This window comes from Hyperolius riggenbachi, chromosome 1, assembly GCF_040937935.1.
Source record: "Hyperolius riggenbachi isolate aHypRig1 chromosome 1, aHypRig1.pri, whole genome shotgun sequence".
NCBI classification, from domain to species: domain Eukaryota; kingdom Metazoa; phylum Chordata; class Amphibia; order Anura; family Hyperoliidae; genus Hyperolius; species Hyperolius riggenbachi.
In genome coordinates this window covers 603269185-603290719 of record NC_090646.1, presented here as the reverse complement: position 1 = coordinate 603290719, position 21535 = coordinate 603269185, and the positions used below count along the sequence as shown (strand labels likewise).

At 46.3% G+C, this 21535-nt stretch overlaps 1 protein-coding gene across 1 annotated transcript in view; it reads right to left on the bottom strand.

Moving 5' to 3' along the window:
* Nucleotides 1-14449, bottom strand: part of NDUFAF2 (NADH:ubiquinone oxidoreductase complex assembly factor 2) — a 121440-nt gene extending 106991 nt beyond the window's left edge. The window contains exon 1 of the mRNA XM_068249606.1: nt 14247-14449. Coding sequence (XP_068105707.1) covers nt 14247-14361 — 115 coding nt within the window. The 5' untranslated portion in view covers nt 14362-14449. The remainder of the gene's footprint in view (nt 1-14246) is intronic.
* Between the last annotated feature and the right edge of the window lie 7086 nt (nt 14450-21535).

Below are 21535 nucleotides of genomic sequence, written 5' to 3'. Positions count from 1 at the left end.
CCCTCATTACAATCTCATTTATGAGAGACAATATAACCACACACACCAAACAAAACAAAAACAGAGAGAGAGATAAGAGAAAGGAATATGATCAATTTAAAGAGGAACTGTATTGAAAACAACATGATGAATCAAATTGCTTATTGTTTACAATATTCATATTCATATCGTTTACAATTAACAGCTGACACATCATTGCATTCCAGCGGTTCTGGAGGTGTGTTTAGCTTCTAAGGGTACAATGGTTAATTTGCATATATTCAGCAGTGGTGCCTGGGAGACATCTCAAGCTCACTGCAACCTGAATTATCGCAAATTCTTTCTGTTTTAAGAAAGCAAACTTTTGCTTTCCATTTACAATATTCATTTACCGTATAGATTATTTAGTCACGGTTTGCCCATTGTAAAATAATTCTTCTCCTCCCTGATTTATATTCTAAAATGTATCACCGGTGGCGACCTCTTTAGTCCTGCCAGGTGATCCGTATGGAATGCTCGTTACTGTGAGTTCTATGCACAGGGAGGGATATATTGCTTGCTTGGCAGTTGGAAAAAAATATATGTTATTTCCCATAATGCAACAAGGTTCGCAAACAGCAAACTGTCAGACCATGGTCATGGTATCAAACTGTGGGATGGGTTTCATCACAATATCAGCCCTACGGACCCTCCTGATGATCTATTCCGGAAAAGGTAGTACACACAATGCAATTTTCCATGAGATTGAATTGATTATTTCCGAAAGGTCCAATCTGATTTCCAGTCATTTTTTCTGATAAATTTTCTAATCACGTCTATAAAAATTGATCAGAAAAACGATCGGAAATCAGATCGGAACTATTGGAACTAATCAATTCGGCTGTTGATCTGATGAAAAATTGCATCGTGTGTACTAGGCATAAGGATTTCTCATGGGAAAGGGGGTATCAGCTACTGACTGGGATGAAGATCCTTGGTCACAGTTCCTCTTTGAGGGCTTGTTCACACTAAGGCCCCATTCACACTTAGAAACGCGAAAGATTTTTGCCGGCGTTTTGCAGGAGTGATTTTTCCGCAATTTCTCGAGGGAAAAAAAAAAACACTGAACACTGCAGCGATTTTGCTGCGATCGCGTTTAGCGCTTCTATAGCACTGAAATGTGATCGCCGGGAAATCGCCTGAAAATGGTGCAGGTGATGCGTTTGCGTTTCACGTTTTTGGCCATTTTTGGGCGATTTGCGGCGATTAGCACAAATCGCCCAAGTAAAAACGGGCCCATAGGGTTTCATGACACTAGCGCTTTTAAAAAGCGCTAGCGTTTGAGCGTTTTGCTGAAATCGCGGCAAAATGCTCTAGTTTGAATGGGCCGAAGAGCAATTTTGCTCTTTTTTTAGCGATGGCAATTTTAAAAATAACCTTAAAGAGAACCTGAGGTGGGTTTCTGACATCAATATTATTTCACAGAGGCACATTCGGCATACAACGCCCAGCCTCTGTGTCCTTGTAGTGCGCCCCTAGCCCCCCCCCCCCCCCCCCCCCCGCGCGCGTTATGCTTTCCCCAATATAAAAACCGCCAGGCTATTGATACACGGATTGTCTTTAGTCGGCTGTTTACCTATCTGCTGCCACTCACCGCTGCTCCCCCGCCTCCTCTATAGCGTGGCTCCCCGCCTGCGTCCCTTCCCTCCCCAACTCTGTAAGCCGATTGGAGGAAACTTACGCAGGCGGGGAGGGAAGGGACAGAGGCGGGGAGCCGCGCTATACAGGAGGCGGGGAAGCGGCGGGGAATGGCAGCCAAAAGGTAAACAGCCGACTAGCGACAATCTGTGTGTCGCTAGCCTGGCGGTTTGTATAATGGGGGACAGCAGAGCACGGGGAAAGCCTGGGGGTACACTGTAAGGACACAGAGGCAGGGCATTGTATGCCGAATGTGCCTGTGTCCTAATATTCATGTCAGAAACCCACCTCGGGTTCTCTTTAATAGCAATAGTGCAATGTTAGCTAATGTGAGTGTTCTTACATAAGCGATGACCTTTCTATCCAATCGCTAAAGCGGCTCCTGCACCATTTTCTGAGTGTCTACGAATCAATAGAAAGTATAGGGAAGTCGCAAAGTGCTTGAAAAACCGCTTTGAATTGCGATTTACTAAGCGCTTTAATGAATAAATAAATTGTATTTATTCATTTCCGGGTCAAAGAGTTCAGTTCCTGACTGACATCAGGAAGTAGAAACCACCCCCTCCCCCCCGCTATTTATAAATGTGAACAAGGCCTAAATGATAGTCTTCCTGTTTCCTGTCTGTTGAAGGTGGTTGGATCCCTTCTCAGGTGAGCTGCCGCAAAGTGAAAAGCCAGACATACAATCAGCATTAACTAAAGAAAACCAGCCAACCAGCTCAGATTTACTTTAAAGGGAAACTTAAAAGGACACTTAAAGGGAACCTAAACTGAGAAGGACATGTATTTTTCCTTTTAAAATAATACCAGTTGCCCGACTCTCCTGCTGATCCTGTGTCTAATACTTTTAGCCACAGCCCCTGAACAAGCATGCAGATCAGATGCTCTGACTGAAGTCAGACTGGATGTTTCAGGTGTGTGATTCAGCCACTACTGCAGCCAAAGAGAGCAGCAGGACTACCAGGCAACTGTTATTGTTTAAAAGGAAACTCATCTGGGGCTTCCAGCAGCCCCCTGCAGCCGCCCCCTGCCCACGCAGTCTCACTCGGATCGTCCCGGCCCCACCGGCAGCTACTTCCGTTTTCAGCGACAGGTGCTGACAGGCCTGGGAACGCGAGTGATTCTTTGCATACCTGGCTGCATTAGCGCCCTCTATACTGCTATTGCGGCCAGGAACGCAAAGAATCACTTGCGTTCCCAGGCCTGTGGGCGCCTGCCACCGAAAAAGGAAGTGGCTGCCGGCGGGAACAGGAGGATCCGAGTGAGACTGCGTGGGCACCGGACAGCTGCAGAGGGCTGGTAGAAGCCCCAGGTAAGTAAAACTATTTTTTTTTAGGTTGCCTTAAGTGTCCCTTTAACACTAAAAAATAAAATGAATGAGTTTCACTCACCTGGGGCATCTCCCAGCCCCCTGCAGCCATCCTGTGCCCTCGCAGTCACGGCTCCTCCAGTCCCATCCACCAGCTAGTTTCATTTTTGCTGACTCAGTCGGTGAGCCGCCACACGCACCTTTGCATGCATTCCCGCTGGTGCTAGAAGCTATTGTGGACATTAACACGTACATTTTTAAAAATGTTTATTTTTTAAGAGTTAAGTTTCCCTTTAATTGGATGCATCAACAGACTACAAAACTAAATTTGTTTCCCAAAAATGTCATGCTCTGAAACAGTCCAGAGTTCCATTATTTGATCTAAGAGACAATCTTCTGCAGTACTTTCCCAATATACGCAGATCTTCTAGTACAACACTAAACATAAGCCCTCCGCTTGTGACACAAATACATGTGCTAAGTGCAGTCACAGAAACTTTAAAGTGGACCTGAACTCTTGCATAGGACAGAAGGAAAAAAGAGAGAAATGCAGCCTGTAGGCCTTGTTCACATTGCGTTCCGCTCGCGTGGCCGTTCGCGGAGTTTTTCTTTTCGTTTTTGTGCAAAGCGCATTTCTACGCGATTGTCCCGATCGTTTTTTTAATAGACTCCCTGACGCAAGTGAACTCTTTGACCCGGAAAGGAATAAATACAATGTATTTATTCTTAAAACCGCAATCGCTGCACAAAGCGATTTTGTGAGCGTTTTGCATTTTTCCTATACCTTCCATTGAGGCAGAATCCACGCACAGCTTTGCTGCCCGTACAGCGCACAACCCGCGCTGATAGGAACCTCCTCATAGACATTCATTGCACAAGCGTTCGGGGGGCATTTTTAAAAGGCACATGCGGGAGAAAAAAAAAAAATGGAGAAAACGCCTGCAGTGTGAACGAGCCCTGAGGGCTGGTGCACACCGAGCGGCTTTTTCAGCGTTTCTGCAGCCGCTTGTGGCTGCGGATCCGCTTGGTCAATGTATCTCAATGGGGTGGTGCACACCAGAGCGGGAGGCATTTTGCAGAAACGAAAAATGCCTGGGTGAGGCATTTTTGGGATTTCGGATGCGTTTCTGCCTCAATGTTAAGTATAGGAAAACGCAAACCGCTCTGAAAAACGCCTGTTCAGAGCGGTTTTGCCGGCGTTTTTGTTACAGAAGCTGTTCAGTAACAGCTTTACTGTAACAATATATGAAATCTACTATACTGAAATACGCTGCAGCAATCCGCAAAACGCTAGCAAAACGCCATAGAAAAATAAGAAAAAGCGTTTCAAAATCTGCTAGCGGGTTTTGGTGTGCACCGGGCCTTAGAGAGTTTAGCCTGTCTAATACCCCTTAATTTGTGATTATAATTTGATCTCTCAGCTGTGTCAACTCAGGAATCTCCTCTGCCATAAGAGAGCAGCTAATTTGTAAACACAGGATGTTAACCCTATGTAGGCTTCCATGAAATCAGGAAGTAGACACTGCAGATTTCTTGCAGGAGTTGTATCAGCTGTAACAAAGAAATGTTTTTCTTTAAATGTTATTATGCTGTTGCTTATCTTTTAGAACAGAGAGGACGTTCTGAGTTCAGGTCCGCGTTGAAGCACTGTCTACTCCTGGCTTTGCAAGTGGCAGAGAGGAACTGCAAAGTTTTCAAGCTGAATGGCATCAGCTAACATGGAAAGTTCTAATCTTGAGGAAATTTTTTCATATCACAGTATACCTGTAATTCAAGGCTAGAAGCTGTACAAAGGATGAGAACTTCAATGTTGACAGATAGCGAAGACATATTTTACATGCAATGCTGCCATCCAGTGGCTAAAATACAGTATTAATCTTACTACCAGAATATGTTTTTTTTTTTTAATGTAATTTTTATTTTCAATAAAGTGAATCATATCAATACAACTTTGTCATTTCTCACATAGGCCTCAATTCACTAAGGTTTATCAAACACTTTACCGAACGTTTGATAATTTATCTCATGGGTAAAATCTAATTTTGAATTCACTTAGGTGTTATATATTTATCAAATGTTTTATCGATAACACATTAAATAAATATGTAACACCTTAGTGAATTCAAAATGAGATTTTAGCCATGAAATAAATTATCAAACGTTCGGTAAAGTGTTTGATAAACCTTAGTGAATTGAGGCCATAGTGTGGATACACATCATATTCATAACACTTAAGTATTCTTTAGAGTGTACATAGCATAGATAATTCTCGCTATCTGTACGAGTGAGAATAGAGAAAGACAAAAAGTAAAGAGCATAATAGAAACTAGAACATTTTAGAACCAAACAAAACAGTTCTCAGGTACCGCATATAGTGTTGCTACTTTAAACAGCATTGTAGATATGTGTTAAGGACATAGTCCTCTCAGTTGAGAATATCGCTTAGAACCCTTATTAGTCCGTCCCCTCATTCACAATAGAAAGATATCTTTCAGTTGTTTGGAAGAGGATCCATGGCATCCAGACCTTTTTGTATTTATCAAATTTATCTCTGGCCATCAAAATAGATTCTTCTGCTTCTTGAATTCTATGGATTCTAGAGAACCAGTCTTTAATAGTGGGGATCCTCGTGGTCCTCCAGTATGTTGGAATAAGGCTCTTAGCTGCATTTAGTAAGAATGGGGTGACCGTGGCTTTATATTTTTTTATAGATGTTGGGTAAAGGTGAAACAATAGGTGCCATGGATTATCCTCCAAGTCCCATCCCACCACCTCCTTGACTATTTCCCTTACTGCATCCCAATACGGATGCAACAAGGGGCAATTCCAGAAAATATGCAGAATTGAGCCATGCTCTCCACAGCCCCTCCAGCAGTTGGGACTCTGGCCCTCATATATCTTAGCAAGAAGGGAGGGTGTCCTGTACCATCGCACTAATAGCTTATAGCACCCTTCTTGAATATGTGAGCTTATTGAGGCAGAATGAGCCATAGCCAGAGCTCTACTTGTTTGTGGGTCTGATAATGTGTGCCCCGTATCTCTCTCCCATTTTCCCAGAAAATCTGCCTTAGGGCCCTTTTCCACTACAGCGTTTGCGATTGCTTAATCGCAAAACCGCAAACCGCTAGTGATTTGTCAAATCGCTACAGTTTGCTTTTAGCATAGGAATCGCGGTAGGTCATTTCCACTACCGCGATTCGTTTTTGACCGGATCGCGATCGCGCGGCGGAGCGATTATTGCCGCGATTTTGCTATGCAGTGCATAGCATAGCAAAATCGCGGCCGCGAACGTCGGGGAATCGCCGGTAATTGCGATTCAGCAATCGCTAGCGTTCAGCGTGAACGCTAGCGATTGCTAGTGGAAAAGTGCCCTTAGTATCTCCTTTGAGATCCAAAAGAGCTTGGTATAAGTAGGAAGTTAGATGCGGGGGTTTCGCCTCTTGTATGAAAAGCTTTTCCCAGGGGGTCATGTCTACTATTGCTCTTACCCCTCTGAGAGAGCCTAACCAGTGTGTAAGTTGGTTCAATTTCCAGTGGTCCATGGGGAATGACCCATACTCCTGTACCAGAATATGTTTAAAGGGGAACTGAAGTAAGAGGTTTACGGAGGCTGCCATATTTATTTCCTTTTAAACAATACCAGTTGCCCTGCTGGTCTATTTGGCTGCAGTACTGTCCTGAATAACACCAGAAACAAGCATGCAGCTAATCTTGTCAGATCTGACAATGTCAGAAACACCTGACCTGCTGCATGCTTGTTCAGGGTCTCTGGATAAAAGTATTAGAGGCAGAGGATCAGCAGGGCTGCCAGGCAACTGGTATTAGAGGAAATAAATATGGCAGCCTCCATATCCCTCTCACTTCAGTTGTCCTTTAAATTGTGAAACATACAGTATTAGGTCTGAAGCCATGCCGCCCACAAAGTCTGACCTTGATGAGCATTAGTAGCTCAGCAAAGAGACAACTGCCCATTTGCAGTTGTGCACGCGCATGTGTGACAAAGCAATCGCCATAGCAAAATCACTGGTCGTTTACAAGTCACTACTATGGACCACTATGACCTATGCGAAAGCTGCATGGAACTCCAGTAAATAGCAGGCAATGCTGCCTTGTAACCTCATATGGAGGCTGCCATATTTATCCCCATTTATTTCCTTTTAAATAAAATAAATTGCTTGTCTGTCACGATCATCTCCCTCTAAAGGTGCGTACACACGTCAGATAAAAGTCTTTGGAAAATGAAAGATCACAGAGCAATGTTACCCCCTTCCATGTAGTATGAGAGCCATACTCTACACAGTCTATTCTATTCAGCTGAACTCCCCATCAGATATAAATCTTTGCAAGATGCTGCACACAAAGATGCTGCACACACTCAACAGATCAGTATCTGCAAAAGATCTGTTCCTGCAAAACGCATTCATAGTCTATGATATCTGCAGATCTCGTACACACCTTGTTTAACTGACAATTATCTGTAGATCAGATCCACCAGGTTGGATCTTCAGATCGGCAGATAATTGTCTGATCTGCAGATGAATGTCCATTAAACAAGGTGTGTATGAGATCTGCAGATGTCATAGACTATGAATGCATTTTGCAGGAATGGATCTTTTGCAGGAACGGATCTTTTGCAGATACTGATCTGTTGCATGTGTACAGCATCTTTGTGTGCAGAATCTTGCAAAGATTTTTACCTGATAGGGAGTTCAGCTCCATAGAATAGACTGTGTAGAGTATGGCTCTCATACTACATGGAAGGGGGTAAAATTGGTCTGATCTTTCATTTTCCAAAGACTTTTATCTGACGTGTGTACCCACCTTTAGGCTGAGTGCACACTTCTTAGTGCGTGAAAGGTCACGTTTTCTGTCGTGTGCTTTTCGCGTTTTAAGTGCGTTTGTGTTTTTTTCACACACGCCTTTTTATTGCGTTTTGTTTGCGTTTTAATTCATTTGTGGTTTGCATATACAAAATGCATATGCGTGTTGCATGCTTTTTTTAATGCATTTATGGAACTCACTAGGAATTCAACAGGAAGCGCAAATACATCATAAAACAGTTTTTTTTTGTAAACGCATATGAAAACACATGCAAACCGCACCAATACGCAATACCTCTGTGTCACCATTGACTTTCATTATGTGCGTTTTTGATGAGTTTTTGAAAAATATGCAACAAAACCAGCATTTTTAAAAACGCATATTACAAAATGCTTAAAAACAGGAAGAGAATCGAGAGCCCAATATGGTGCAGTATTGTCAGGTAAAATGAAGAGTTCAATACAATTTTATGTGTATATACTCACAAACACGGGTTACCCATAGGCAACCACTTTAAATGCAGGTGGGGAGCATTAGGGCCTGACCCCACTCAGGTTAAGAAGTCGCTCTCTGTAGATAGTAGATGGGGATGCACCCTTCCACCCAGGGTGGACTAGAAGATCAGCAAAAACTCGGTATACAGAGGCGCCAGAGTAGAGTAAAATGTTTTAAAAACCACTTAAAAGCAGAGGGGGATGTTAAGGTGGACTCACCTCTGACAGAGGCGCTCAAGCCTATTGCTTGACCCACTGAGTTGTGCTCCCATTTTTGCCTGAGGAAGCTGGGTCACGCCCGCGAAACGCGTTGCATTTGTTGAATAAATTATTTGTCAATTCTGTTTTATCGAGACTCAAGTGAGTTTTCTTTTTTTGTAAGAGGGAGGTAAGTCCACCTTAACATCCTCCTCTGCTCTTAAGCGGTTTTTAAAACATTTTACTCTACTCTGGCGCCTCTGTATACAGAGTTTTTGCTGATATTACAAAATGCACACACGGGTTCTATTATGCGGCCCATTGACTAACATTATAAGCATAAACGCTGCGTTTTACGCAACGCTAGCGTTTCTGCCTAGTGTGTTCCCTGCCTAATACTTTTCGCCATAGACACTGAACAAACATGCAGACCAGATATTTGACTGAAGTCTGACTGGATTTGCCGCATGCTTGATTCAAGGGAAGGGTTTTAAAAGGAAAATTAAAGTGAGAAGAACCTGGAGGCTGCCATAGTTATTTCCTTTTTAAACAATACCAATAGCCTGGCTGTTCTGCTGATCTTTCTGGCTGCAGTAGTGTCTGACGCCTCTTGCAAACTACATGCGATTCCAATTTCTTTATACGATCTGATTTTTGATTCTGATTAAAAAACGTAGCAGCATGCAGTACTTTTTTAATCGGAATAAAAAAAAATGGTACTTATCCGTTAGCCGGGCGCATCCTCTAGGTGGCGACAAAACTCCACCAGAGTTACATCTTTCCCTACTATCCATGTCGGCCTGGAGGAGGAATAGTAATTAGCGCCACCTGCCGGATGCGCCCGGCTAACGGATAAGTACCAAAAAATATATATATATATATATATATATATATATATATATATATATATATATATATATATATATATATATATCGGAATCGCACGTGCTGTGCAAGAGGCCTCAGACACTACTGCAGCCAGAAAGATCAGCAGAACAGCCAGGCAATTGGTATTGTTTAACCACTTGCCGACCGCACGCTTATACCGTGCGTCGGCAAAGTGGCAGCTGCAGGACCAGCGACGCAGTATTGCGTCGCCAGCTGCAGGCTGATTAATCAGCGCGAGCGGCTGCTTCCTGTCAATTCACGGTGGGGGGCTCCGTGAATAGCCTGCGGGCCGCAGATGGCGGCTCGCAGGCTAAATGTAAACACAAACGGAAATAATCCGCTTTGTTTACATTGTACGGCGCTGCTGCGCAGCAGCGCCGTAAGGCAGATCGGCGATCCCCGGCCAATCAGCGGCCGGGGATCGCCGCCATGTGACAGGGGACAGCCTGTCACTGGCTGCACAGGACGGATAGGACAGCCCTGTGCAGCCCGGTCACCAGGGGGGGCCAGGTAGGAGAGGGAGGGGGAGGATTTCGCCGCGGAGGGGGGCTTTGAGGTGCCCCCCCCCCCACAACACCCGGCAGGCAGGAGCGATCAGACCCCCCCCCAGCACATCATCCCCCTAGTGGGGAAAAAAGGGGGGCGATCTGGTCGCTCTGCCTGCACCCTGATCTGTGCTGGGGGCTACAGAGCCCACCCAGCACAGATCAGCTAAAACAGCGCTGGTCCTTAAGGGGGGGGTAAAGGGTGGGTCCTCAAGTGGTTAAAAAGGAAATAACTATGGCAGCCTCCAGGTTCTTCTCACTTTAATTTTCCTCTAAAACCATTCCCTCCGACGCCCCCCCCCCCCCCCCCCTCCTAGCCCTCTCTTTCCTGCTTATCCCTCAATCCCCCCACTCCTCCACCCCTTTCCTCCTTATGCCACATTCTCTTCTGGCAGCCCTATCTCTCATTCCCTCTCCCAGCCTCTTCTCCGCCTTATCCTCCATTCCCTCCTCCTAGCCCTCTTTTTCATCCTTATCCCTCACTCTGTCATTTCCCTCCCACCATCTCTATTTATGTTTCACTTCAACTTTGAAACACACCATTAAAATTCTTAGTGCCCCGAGGAGGGAGGTGGGGGGAGGGTTACAGTGCTTACCCTAGGTGCTATCTCCCCTTGATATGTCACTGCCCTTGCACAAACACACAGATGATGCGCTAGTGTTGTGGACAGAGGACCATGGGCAGCTGTAGGAGATGTAGATCAGCTCAAAGAAAATAATAAATGAAGTTTGCTTTAAATTCTGGCGGCCAGTGTCTGAGTTACCTTCACTTAACCACGTGCAAAATGGAAAACCCCAGACTGGTCACTTGCGCTAGTCCACAAACCACTGTCATTAGTTTTATTGTACGGTATATACCGCTAGCTGGAGCCCCTCCAGATGTATCCCGTAATCCATACTAATGCATTGGAGAAAACTGATCAGACCTGCAGAACATTATGACTCAGTGATAAACTACAAAAGCCCTCTTTAGAATGTGACTATTCCCAAAAAATGATTGAAGAAATTGAAGTAACGAGGAAAGTGATAAAATCATACGTCATCCAAAAAACACCAGTACAGTAAAATCTCGTTATAGTAAACTCCAAGGGACCAGGAAAACTGGTTTACTATAGCAGAAATTGTCCTAGAAATGGCCCAGCATGCATACATTCTCTCCAGCAAAGGAGCAACTCTCTCCTCTCATTGGAGGTACAGTAGAAGCAATTGCACATTTGGTGGACTACAAGGTCAAGTATACCTTGTATATTTTATCATCTAATCCCAATAACAGTAAAATGAATGAGCTACTAAAACCACCACTAACTACTTCACTGTCAGGCGATTTGTGCTAGTTGGTTGAGACTGCTGGTTAGTTGAATTCTGGAAAAGCGGGACTCTACCATTTTAAGAGAGCCGTAGAAAGACTCTGGCTGATGAGTTTTTGGGATCCATTATCCCATCTAGCCTGAAAATTACATTCTGAATCTTTCATATTGCAGCAACAACAGAGAGAATAAACAGCCGTGCCATAAAGCATCTCGACATCCTTAAATCTGCTATTGAGGCTTCCCTTTTGTCCTTTTATTTGACCAATGGCAATACCCCTCAGGAAGGGTTGGTCCAATCAATGGAACAGTGCCCCCCCTCCCCGGCAAGTGATTTAAAGTGTTTGCTGGGGAGCCCTTATCAGTATTGCTGTAGCATCTGGCGGTGCTTTGGTGGTAGTGCAATGGGGCTCCCAATCAAGAAATTGAAAGAGGCAGAAGAAAACAACAGAGGACTAAAGAAAAGAAAAAAGAAAAGAGGAAAAAAAATAGAAGTACTGGTATACACAAGATGATGTCACAGATACAGAAGCAGAAATTTGGTTACAGAACAGATAGTAAAATAACACAAATGGTAAAAACAGGCTACAGATGAAAAAAGGATATTTTATTATGATTTTAATAAATATTTTATTGTTGGACTTTACTTCAAATTAAGTTTTACCTTTCACTGTTCATATAAACCCTGTGGGCAAAAATGACTCCCTTTATCTATTAATCAGTGACGGGGACAGACATCTGAGGTTCCTTGGACCTGTCTTCACATATGCGGGGGTAGTTACTCCTACCTCACAAGGGGATGAGCCCCTTGTCCCCAACATAGACAAGCCCTTTTTCTACCCCCCCTTCCTTTTGCTCAGGCCTCTACCATGTCATATGCTTTGTGGACTGGTACTGCTCAAGCAGCAGAGCCCCATGTTGACTGGCTCAGCTTTTGTGGCAATACCAGCATGCATGAGAATAAGGGGATAAAAGAGGTGGAGGCAGAAAAAGCCATCCCCGATTGGGTCCATGCTACTGCGCAGGTGCGAACGGTGCGCATTACACACAGACCAGATCAGGCTTAGCTTTTTCGGCGCTAGTTTAGGAGGCCCAGCAGGAAACCTTATAGGGAACAGTAATCCAATCACATCACCCTCTACAGCAGTGATGGCTAACCTTGGCACTCCTGCTGTGATAAAACTACAAATCCCATCATGCCTCTGCCTCCCCGAGTTAGGCTTAGAGCTGTCAGAGTATTGCAATGCCTCGTGGGACTTGTAGTTCCACCACAGCTAGAGTGCCAAATGTTAGCCATCACTGCTCTACAGCATGAAGCGTTGTGATTGGCCAATTAGTGTGGGGGCGTACTTTGCTACAACCTACCTAAAACATAAGTCTGAGAGGGAGCTGTCCACCCAGTCACGTTAGCAGAATTTCCCTATGATGTTTCCTGTTGGGTGCCCTAAAGTAGACTAGCGCCACTTTTTTCTGTTAAAGACCGAGCAGGTCCATGCTAGTGCGTATGCTGACAAAAAACAGGAGTTTTTCTAAGGCCCCAGCACTGGGATGGGCTGGTGGAGGATGGGAGAAGCCGCTGGAGGATCCAGAAGCTTCCCCCTCCCAAGAGGAGTTACCCTTAGGGGCACTTTTTGGCTCCAGTCTAGTTTAGGTGACCCACCAGAAAACCTCACAGCGAACAGTTCTCCTATCACAGCACCCGCTACAGCACAAAGCTTTGTGATTGGCTGAATCGTGTTTACCTCCATAAAAACATTTTTAAAAGGAACCTGAGATGGGCCCTTAAAAAGAAAATATACATACCGGGAGTATCCTCCAGCCCCCGTCCAACCTGATCGTTCCCTTGTCATCCTCATCTGCCTTCTTGTTCTTTAGTAATTTGGCCCGGAAAGTCCTCCGGACTGGGGCCAAATATGCATGTGCGGCACAACTGCACAGTGGGGGAGCGCGCGGCCAGACTGCACCTGCTCCGACTGATCGACTTAACGGGGCCCGTTGCAGACGAACCAGGCGGTGACTGAGGATGATGAGGATAAGATCAGGCCAGAGGGGGCTGGAGGAAGCCCTAGGTATGTATATTTTCTTTTTAAGGCCCCATCTCAGGTTCCCTTTAAATTAAAGGACACCTGTAGGGAGGTTGCCATGTTTTTTTTTTTCACTTTTGTGCAATACCATTTGCCTGGCTGTCCTGCTGATGCTCTGTCTCTAATACTTTTAGCCATAGACCATGAACAAGCATGCAGCAGATCAGGTATTTCCGACATTAACCTCCTTGGCGGTAACCCCGAACGTAGTTCGGGGTAAGCCGCCGGAGGGTGCCGCTCAGGCCCTTCTGGGCCGATTTGTTTAATTTTTTTTTTGCTGGACGCAGCTAGCACTTTGCCAGGGCCAGGCAGCGCCGAGGGGTGGCCCGGGACTCCCAATGACGTCCCGACGTCGGTGACATCATCCCGCCCCGTCGCCATGGCGACGGGGGAAGCCCTCCAGTAAATCCTGTTCTTTGAAAGAGGGCGGGGGGATGCCGCTGAGCAGCGGCTTTCATGTAGCGAGCCCTGGGCTCGCTACATGATATAGGAAATTTTTTTTAAAAAAACTGCTGCGCTCCCTCCTGGCGGATTTTTTTATACCGCCAGGAGGGTTAATGTCGGAACTGACAAGATTAGCTGCATGCTTGTTTCTGGTGTTATTCAGACACTACTGCAGCCAAATAGAGCAGGGCTGCCAGGCAGCTGGTATTGCACAACAGGAAAAAAAGACATGGCAGCCTCCCTACAGTTGTCCTTTAATTGTTCTGGTAGCAGATGTGCTCTCTTTTAAGAACAGGCCACAAGAATGTAATTTTCGTACATAGAAAATGGCAGAGATCAGGATCAGCTAAAAGGAAAGTTTAATTCATTTCTGCTTTTTAGTAACCCAAATGTATCAGTCTGCCTATAAATCTGTGCAACTGGCACATAAACAACATGTATCTTATTAACAAAACTGTAGTAACAGATAACTGCAGATAGCTCCAGTCACGTCTGATTACCTGTCCATGATTTCTGCTCAGGGATGTAATAGTATTTGTTTCCAAACTGATCTGTGCCCATGTGGTGCTTCACTGACCCCAGCGACCTCTGTAGCAAGAAGCGCAGCTTCTCCATGCTCAGCCACTGCTATCACAACAAGCCAGGACACCCCAGCCGTCTCACTGCCAAGCTCCTCCACGGGTTAGCATGGCAGGGCACACTGATTGGCTATAGGGACATCAAGCCCCGCCCTCACTCAAGGCTCTTCTCGGCAAGGAAGACTTCATCCTGTCCTGCGGCGGCCATGTTGTTGTAGCTCAAACATGACACTTCTGAGAGTCACAGCAAAATAATTGCTACTACAGCAAAATAAGCTAGTGAAAGAATTATAACAGTTTTGTACTTGTTTTATGCTTGTACGGTGTTGGAAAAGGTATTCTATGAATAATGTCACTACATTTACAAATGCTTATGAACAACAGAAACACTTATTCTCCTGTTTAGACACATGAGAATGAAGCGTACATTTGCTAGTGAGAAACAGCATGGAAGCTGTCGGGTTCTTAGTGCTAAGTTTTCCTGGATACCACAACACTTAGGGCCTGATTCACAAAGCGGTGATAACTCAGTTATCACGCCTAAAAGACTTTAGGCGTGATAACCTTTGCACTGCTGAGTTAGCACCGTTTTGTGCTCTTTATCGCGCGCAAAGTCCCACGCGCAAAGTTTTGCGCGCGCAATCGCGCAACTCTGTGCGCAGCGCCCATAGGGTTTAATGGGCGCATCGCGCGCACTGCACCGCGCGAGTTTCATTTTATCACGCCTAAACTGAATTTAGGCATGATAAAGGGCTTTTCACGTGCAAACACTTTGAACCGCTTTGTGAATCAGGCCCTAAGGCCTCTTTCACATTACATAATGCCGTACATGAACCCGATTTTGTGCACGCGTTATGACCTGCGGCATGACGTTGGGAAGTTGCAGAGCACCGCTGATCAGTGGCGGTAGTTCTAATTCACCGGACGTGAAAACAGGGGTGCTGGACGATACGAAGCACCCAGATGCATTACAATTATACCCAGCACCACTATGGGCTGGTACTGAGCTGGACTATCACCAAGATGGCGCTGCATCGGCAGCCACGGCCACAGGGCTCCGGCCTCTTCTCTTTCCTTAAACCTTAAGATTTTTACTCCCTAATCCCCCCTAATCTAAAGGGGAGGATGCGGGGATGCCGTGGAGACAATCGGAGACAGGCAGAGACGGGCTGATCCATGCATAGAGCCCCTGGGTCTGAGCGGCGAGCTCCCAGCTGATCATGCGATCAGCTGTTCAGGCCCTGTGCTCTCCCACCCCCAAGCTGGACTTCTGGACTGCTCCTGCCGCGAGCTGGCTGCTCGTTGCTGCACAAGGGGACCCATCTCCTCACGCTGCCGCTTTGCCTGGGAGGAACGGAGACCCACCGAGGTGCAGCCACAACTCTGCTGCCGAAGCAGCCCGCCAGCCCGAGACATGCGGCTGCTCTGCCGCGATCGAGGGACTCGGAGGCGGCCTGACTTTGCCCACACTGGCAGCTACGGCCGGAGCAACCAGACGCTGCCGGAGACATGCGGCTGCTCTGCCGGCATCTGAGGACGCGGAGGCTCTTCAGCGAGAGGACCCGATACTGCCGCTGCCAGGCACCATCGCAGGGACATGCAGACTGATCCACCACCGCGGCCCAGAGGGGATTGGTGTACCTCTGATGGAGTTATTTGGAGAGAAGATGAGGCTGGTCAGTGGAGGGGAAGGAAGGCACTGGGGATCGTACACATGCCGGATTTGCAGGACGTGGTTGCTGGGACACCATCAGATGAGCGGCCGCCGCCACCCATGTGGAGTGACCATAGGCCCGAGCACTGCTCTACTCACCCTGCCCCTGATCCACCACCGCTGCTGCCAGGAAGCCACTCGGGAACATGCAGGATGCCTCCACATCTGTCCAGGCCACAGGGAATATTTCATCAATCCCTGGTGGCACATCACCGCTGCCCTACCCAGGTGAGCCTGATATCCTCGCTGTGCCCCCAAGTCGGGCCCCCATCTCTGTCTCCTGGAGGGATTAGCCATCCAAGGATGAACTTACTCGGCTGCCAGTCCCTCCTCCACACAGGTCAGCCACCAGCTCCATCGGCCTCTGCGTCTACGGGTTCTTTTTGCTCCTTGAAGCACCGGGTCTGCCTGCAACCACCATCGGACTGTTTTGGGACTGTACCTAGGCGAGTTTCCAATCTGCTGCCCTAAGGGACTCTCTGCCTCTGTCTCTCACTTCTTGCTTTGGTTCTCTTTCTTCATTCTCTCTTAGCTATCCCTTCTCACTCTCTATCCACCCTTTTCCAGGACACTGCGGGGCATCTGGAGCTGCTGCGGAGCTGTGCGAGCGCCGTCGGTAGTCGGCAGGCTGCTCCCCTCACACAGCACTCCAGACTTCCCCACGCGTCCTTCACTATAGTTATGTGCCGTATGTACACATAGGTATATGGTTACTTTGTACTATACTGTATATGATTGTATGTGTTGTAGTTCGCATGTATGTGTTTGTACCATCACCGACCCTGTATGAGCCAAAAACAATTCCAGGTACAACCCCCGTTGTACTTGGCGAAATAAAATGATTCTGATTCTGACGTAATCATAGCTCCCAACTCTCTTTGAAAGCCCTGTCCCTCTTTTGTCCTCATTTGTCCCTCTTTCAGGACTTTGTCCCTGTTGCTATGTAAATATATATATATATCTACTAAAAAAATGTGTTTGATTAACTCTAAACTTTATTCCCATCCTTTAAATTGATATATTACTAATTTTAAAATGTAAATATGAAGGAAAATTAACCAGGATAGAAAGAACCAGTGAGGTTTAAATTATAAAACAACATAATTCTCTTGAAAATCATTATGGTATTCGTGACTAGGGGTGTGACAGGGCATGATTATGGGAGTGGCAGGGCGTGGCTTAAGTGTCCCTCTTTCTCATCTCAAAAAGTTGGGAGGTATGCGTAATGCTCTGGAACACTTTGTCTAAGGTGAAAGTTTACATGAAAGTCAAACAAACTTTCAAGTTACCTTTCTAAACACATCCTAGGAGGGATCCGTCAAAATACTTCACAGCTGTATCTATTTTAAAAACCAGATCCCCTGGTTTCCTACCATCATGGGCGTCCGCACATATGGCAAAATCGGGCATCTGCCTGACCCTGGCTGCCCGCTGCCCCACCCTGGCCGCGTGCCCGTGCAGCCAGCTGGAGGGGAGCAGCGCAGAGAAGAGGGAAAGCTATGTGCGGACAGCGGGGAAGGGCGGACGTCTCCCCCCCCCCCTTCCCTCACCTTAAGGGGCTCTCCCTCCCTCCCTCGCTCTCCCCTCCGGAGTCCGGAACGAAGTGTGCAGCGGCTGGCAGCGGGCGGAACTTACCTCGTCTCGCTCCTGCGCCGGAAGTTCTGGTGCTGCGCTCTGGTCTGGACCAGACCAGACCAGAGTAGCGGCTAATCCATCCGGCGCCTGCGATGAGGTAAGTTCCGCCCGCTGCCCAGTCGCTGCACACTTCGTTCCGGAGGGGAGAGCCCCCTAAGGTTAGGGAAGGGGGGGGATGTCCGCCTTCCCCGCTGTGCCCATAGCTCTCTCTCTTCTCTGCGCTGCTCCCCTCCTGCTGGGGCACACCTGGCTACTTATTCTGGGGACATATACACCTGCCTACATATACTGGGCACATATACCCCTGACTACATATACTGGGCACATATACCCCTGACTACATATACTGTGCACATATACCCCTGACTACATATACTGTGCACATATACCCCTGGCTATATATACTGGGCACATATACCCCTGGCTATATATACTGGGCACATATACCCCTGGCTATATATACTGGGCACATATACCCCTGACTACATATACTGGGCACATATACCCCTGGCTACATATACTGGGCACATATACCCCTGGCTACATATACTGGGCACATATACCCCTGGCTACATATACTGGGCACATATACCCCTGACTACATATACTGGGCACATATACCCCTGGCTATATATACTGGGCACATATACCCCTGACTACACATACTGGGCACATATACCCCTGGTTATATATACTGGGCACATATACCCCTGTCTACAAATACTGGGCATATATACCCCTGCCTACATATACTGGGCACATATACCCCTGCCTACATATACCCCTGGCTATATATACTGGGCACATATACCCCTGGCTATATATACTGGGCACATATACCCCTGCCTACATATACTGGGCACATATACCCCTGGCTATATATACTGGGCACATATACCCCTGGCTATATATACTGGGACATATACCCCTGCCTACATATACTGGGCATATATACCCCTGCCTACATATACTGGGCACATATACCCCTGACTACATATACTGGGCACATATACCCCTGACTACATATACTGGGCACATATACCCCTGCCTACATATACTGGGCACATATACTCCTGGCTACCTGTTCTGGGGACATCTACACCGCTGGCCACCTATTCTGGGGACACCTATAGACCTGGGGCTACCTATTTTTGGGGAACCACTGCTGTCAGATTGAGTGTATTTTGGGGAACTGCTGCCAGGTGAGAGCTGTCTACCATTAAGGGGGCATTCTGCCTATTTATGTGAAATGCTATCTATTTATGTGCTTCATGACTGCTGAATTTGTCTTGTTGGGGGCCTCATGGTTACTGACTTTGTCTTGTTGAGGGCCTCATGATTTGTTGGGGGCCTCAAGATTGCTGAATTTGTCTTGTTGGGGGCCTCATGATTGCTGAATTTGTCTTGTTGGGGGCCTCATGATTGCTGAATTTGTCTTGTTGGGGGCCTCATGATTGCTGAGTTGGTCATGTTGGGGGCCTCATGATTGCTGAATTTGTCTTGATGGGGGGGCCTCATGATTGCTGAATTTGTCTTGTTGGGGGTCACATGATTGCTAACTGCGAGACTATAGAAAAAGCTGAATCATCATCATATGAGACAATAGCATTAAACCTACTTTTTCCGCTTTTTAAAACAGAAAATGAAACTGGGAGGTTCTAAAAAAATGAATACATTTTTCAGGAGTAGGATGGATGAAATTGTTTATCTTCACAGTTTATTTTCAACTTGGATTTTCCATAATGTTCATCTATGAGTTAAAACGTTTGTATTTAGTTTAAATTGCTGTTGGCACTTTGTGATAGTAAAGTGACTTTGCAGTTTGGACACTCGACCTCCAAAAGGTTCGCCACCACTGTCCTAATCTAATGTCCCACCATTGCTTAGTTCATGTAAACTTGTCTCCACCCACGACCACACCTACATTCTGGTTCATGACCACACCCATTTTTCGGCGCGGCGCGCATATGAGGTAGCCCCATTTTTTGGCGCACTGTGCACGCCACTCAGCACCACCCCACATTTTCAGCCTTTTTCCTCCCCCCCCCCCCCCCCCCCCGGGAAAATTTTCTGCGGACGCGCCCATGCCTACCATAGCTGTATGTCTATGTACGTGTTGTGTAGTGTATGTATCATAGTCTAGGGCTAATTTAGGGGGAGGACAATTAACTTTTATAGATTATTATGACTGAAAAATCATAAAATCATAGCTTCCAGCTTTTCAGTAGAAAAATGATTATATTTTCATAGATCTGTACATGATTCCTGAAAGAGGAACAAATGAAGGAGAAAGAGGGGCAGAGAGATTTAGTTCCCAAAGAGGGACTGGCCCTCTGAAAAAGGCCCAGTAGTTGGGAGCTATGCAGCAATGATGCTTTCTACATGAGAATCTAGAATAAAATACAATACGGTATAACTAAAACTAAAGGAAAAAAAAATTTGGTCTGTTTTATGGTTGCTTATGACTGGCTGTGTTACAATATGCCACCTGACTGTATGTTGTTATTTGTTTGAGGTGTAGCATACATGGGGCTGAGAAACCAGACATGAAGAGCAAGTGTTTGCTACTATATAAATAGTTTGGATTAAGACAAATGATCCATAGCTCCCAACTGTCCCTCTTTCAGAGGGACAGTCCCTCTTTGGGAGCCCTGTCCCTCTTTCCGCCTCATTTGTCCCTCCTTCAGGACTTTGTCCCTCTTTCTTTGTAAATATATATATTTCTCTACTAAAACGTGTTTGATTGACTCTAAACTTTAATCCCATCCTTTAAATTGATATATTACTCATTTTAAAATGTTAATATGAAGGAAAATGAACCAGGATAGAAAGTACCAGTGTTGTTTGAATTATAAAACACCATATTTTTCTCATTAAATATCTTTATGGTATGCGTGACTAGGGGTGTGACGGGGGCATTATTAGGGGTGTGGCAGGGGCGTGGCTTAAGTGTCCCTCTTTCTCATCTCAAAAAGTTGGGAGGGATGCAAATCCCCAGCCTCTTTATCTCAGCATCACATGAGGATTAAGGCTAAGGGCCGTTTCCACTTGTGCGAATTAATCGCGGGTCACGCAAAAACGAATTTGCACGCGGATGTGAATTTTACCGCACATTTGCGGGCATTTTCGCATATGTAAGTAAGTATGCGAATTTAACCATGTCAGTGTCTGTGTGCTTTTACATTGATTTTATGCGAAAATGCCCGCGAATTCGTGGTAAAATTCACATATGAAAACGAATGCGAATTTCCTATTAAATACATTGTATGCGAATTCTGATGGCTCTGCCGTGCAGATTTTTCCTGCACACAAAACCACACAGGATTTCTGACAAGTGGAAACAGGCCCATCCACTAGCATTGGTTATGTGAATCTGCATGCAGAAAACGCATGAAGATTCGCACAAGTGGAAACAGGCCCTGAAGGAAATTGCATGGCACTTTGCTGTAGATCATTTGTCCAATTCAGGAGGTACCAGTAGGTGGAAAGTCAAATCTGTTGACTGAACTTTACATACCTTCCCCATTCTGCTGTCTGGCTGCTGTTCCCAATAGACTAAGCATTCCCAACAGTAGCTGGAACATTCAGGGCCGGCCCGTCCATGAGGCGGGGTGAGGCGGGTTCCTCAGGCGGCAGGAAGTGGAGGGGCGGCACCAGGCATTAAGAGGAAGTGCCTGCACCTGGTTCTTGCTGCCCTCCAGGAAGACTGGAGTGTGTGCTACCTACCGCCGCCCACCTGCCTGGCCGCCTCAAGTGCTGCAGACAAGATTCCGGACCCTGCCTGGCAGTGGCAGCACGCCGAATCGGTGAGTGACCCACCCTGACCCTGGTCTGGCTGCCTGCTGTGTGCATAGTGACGCGG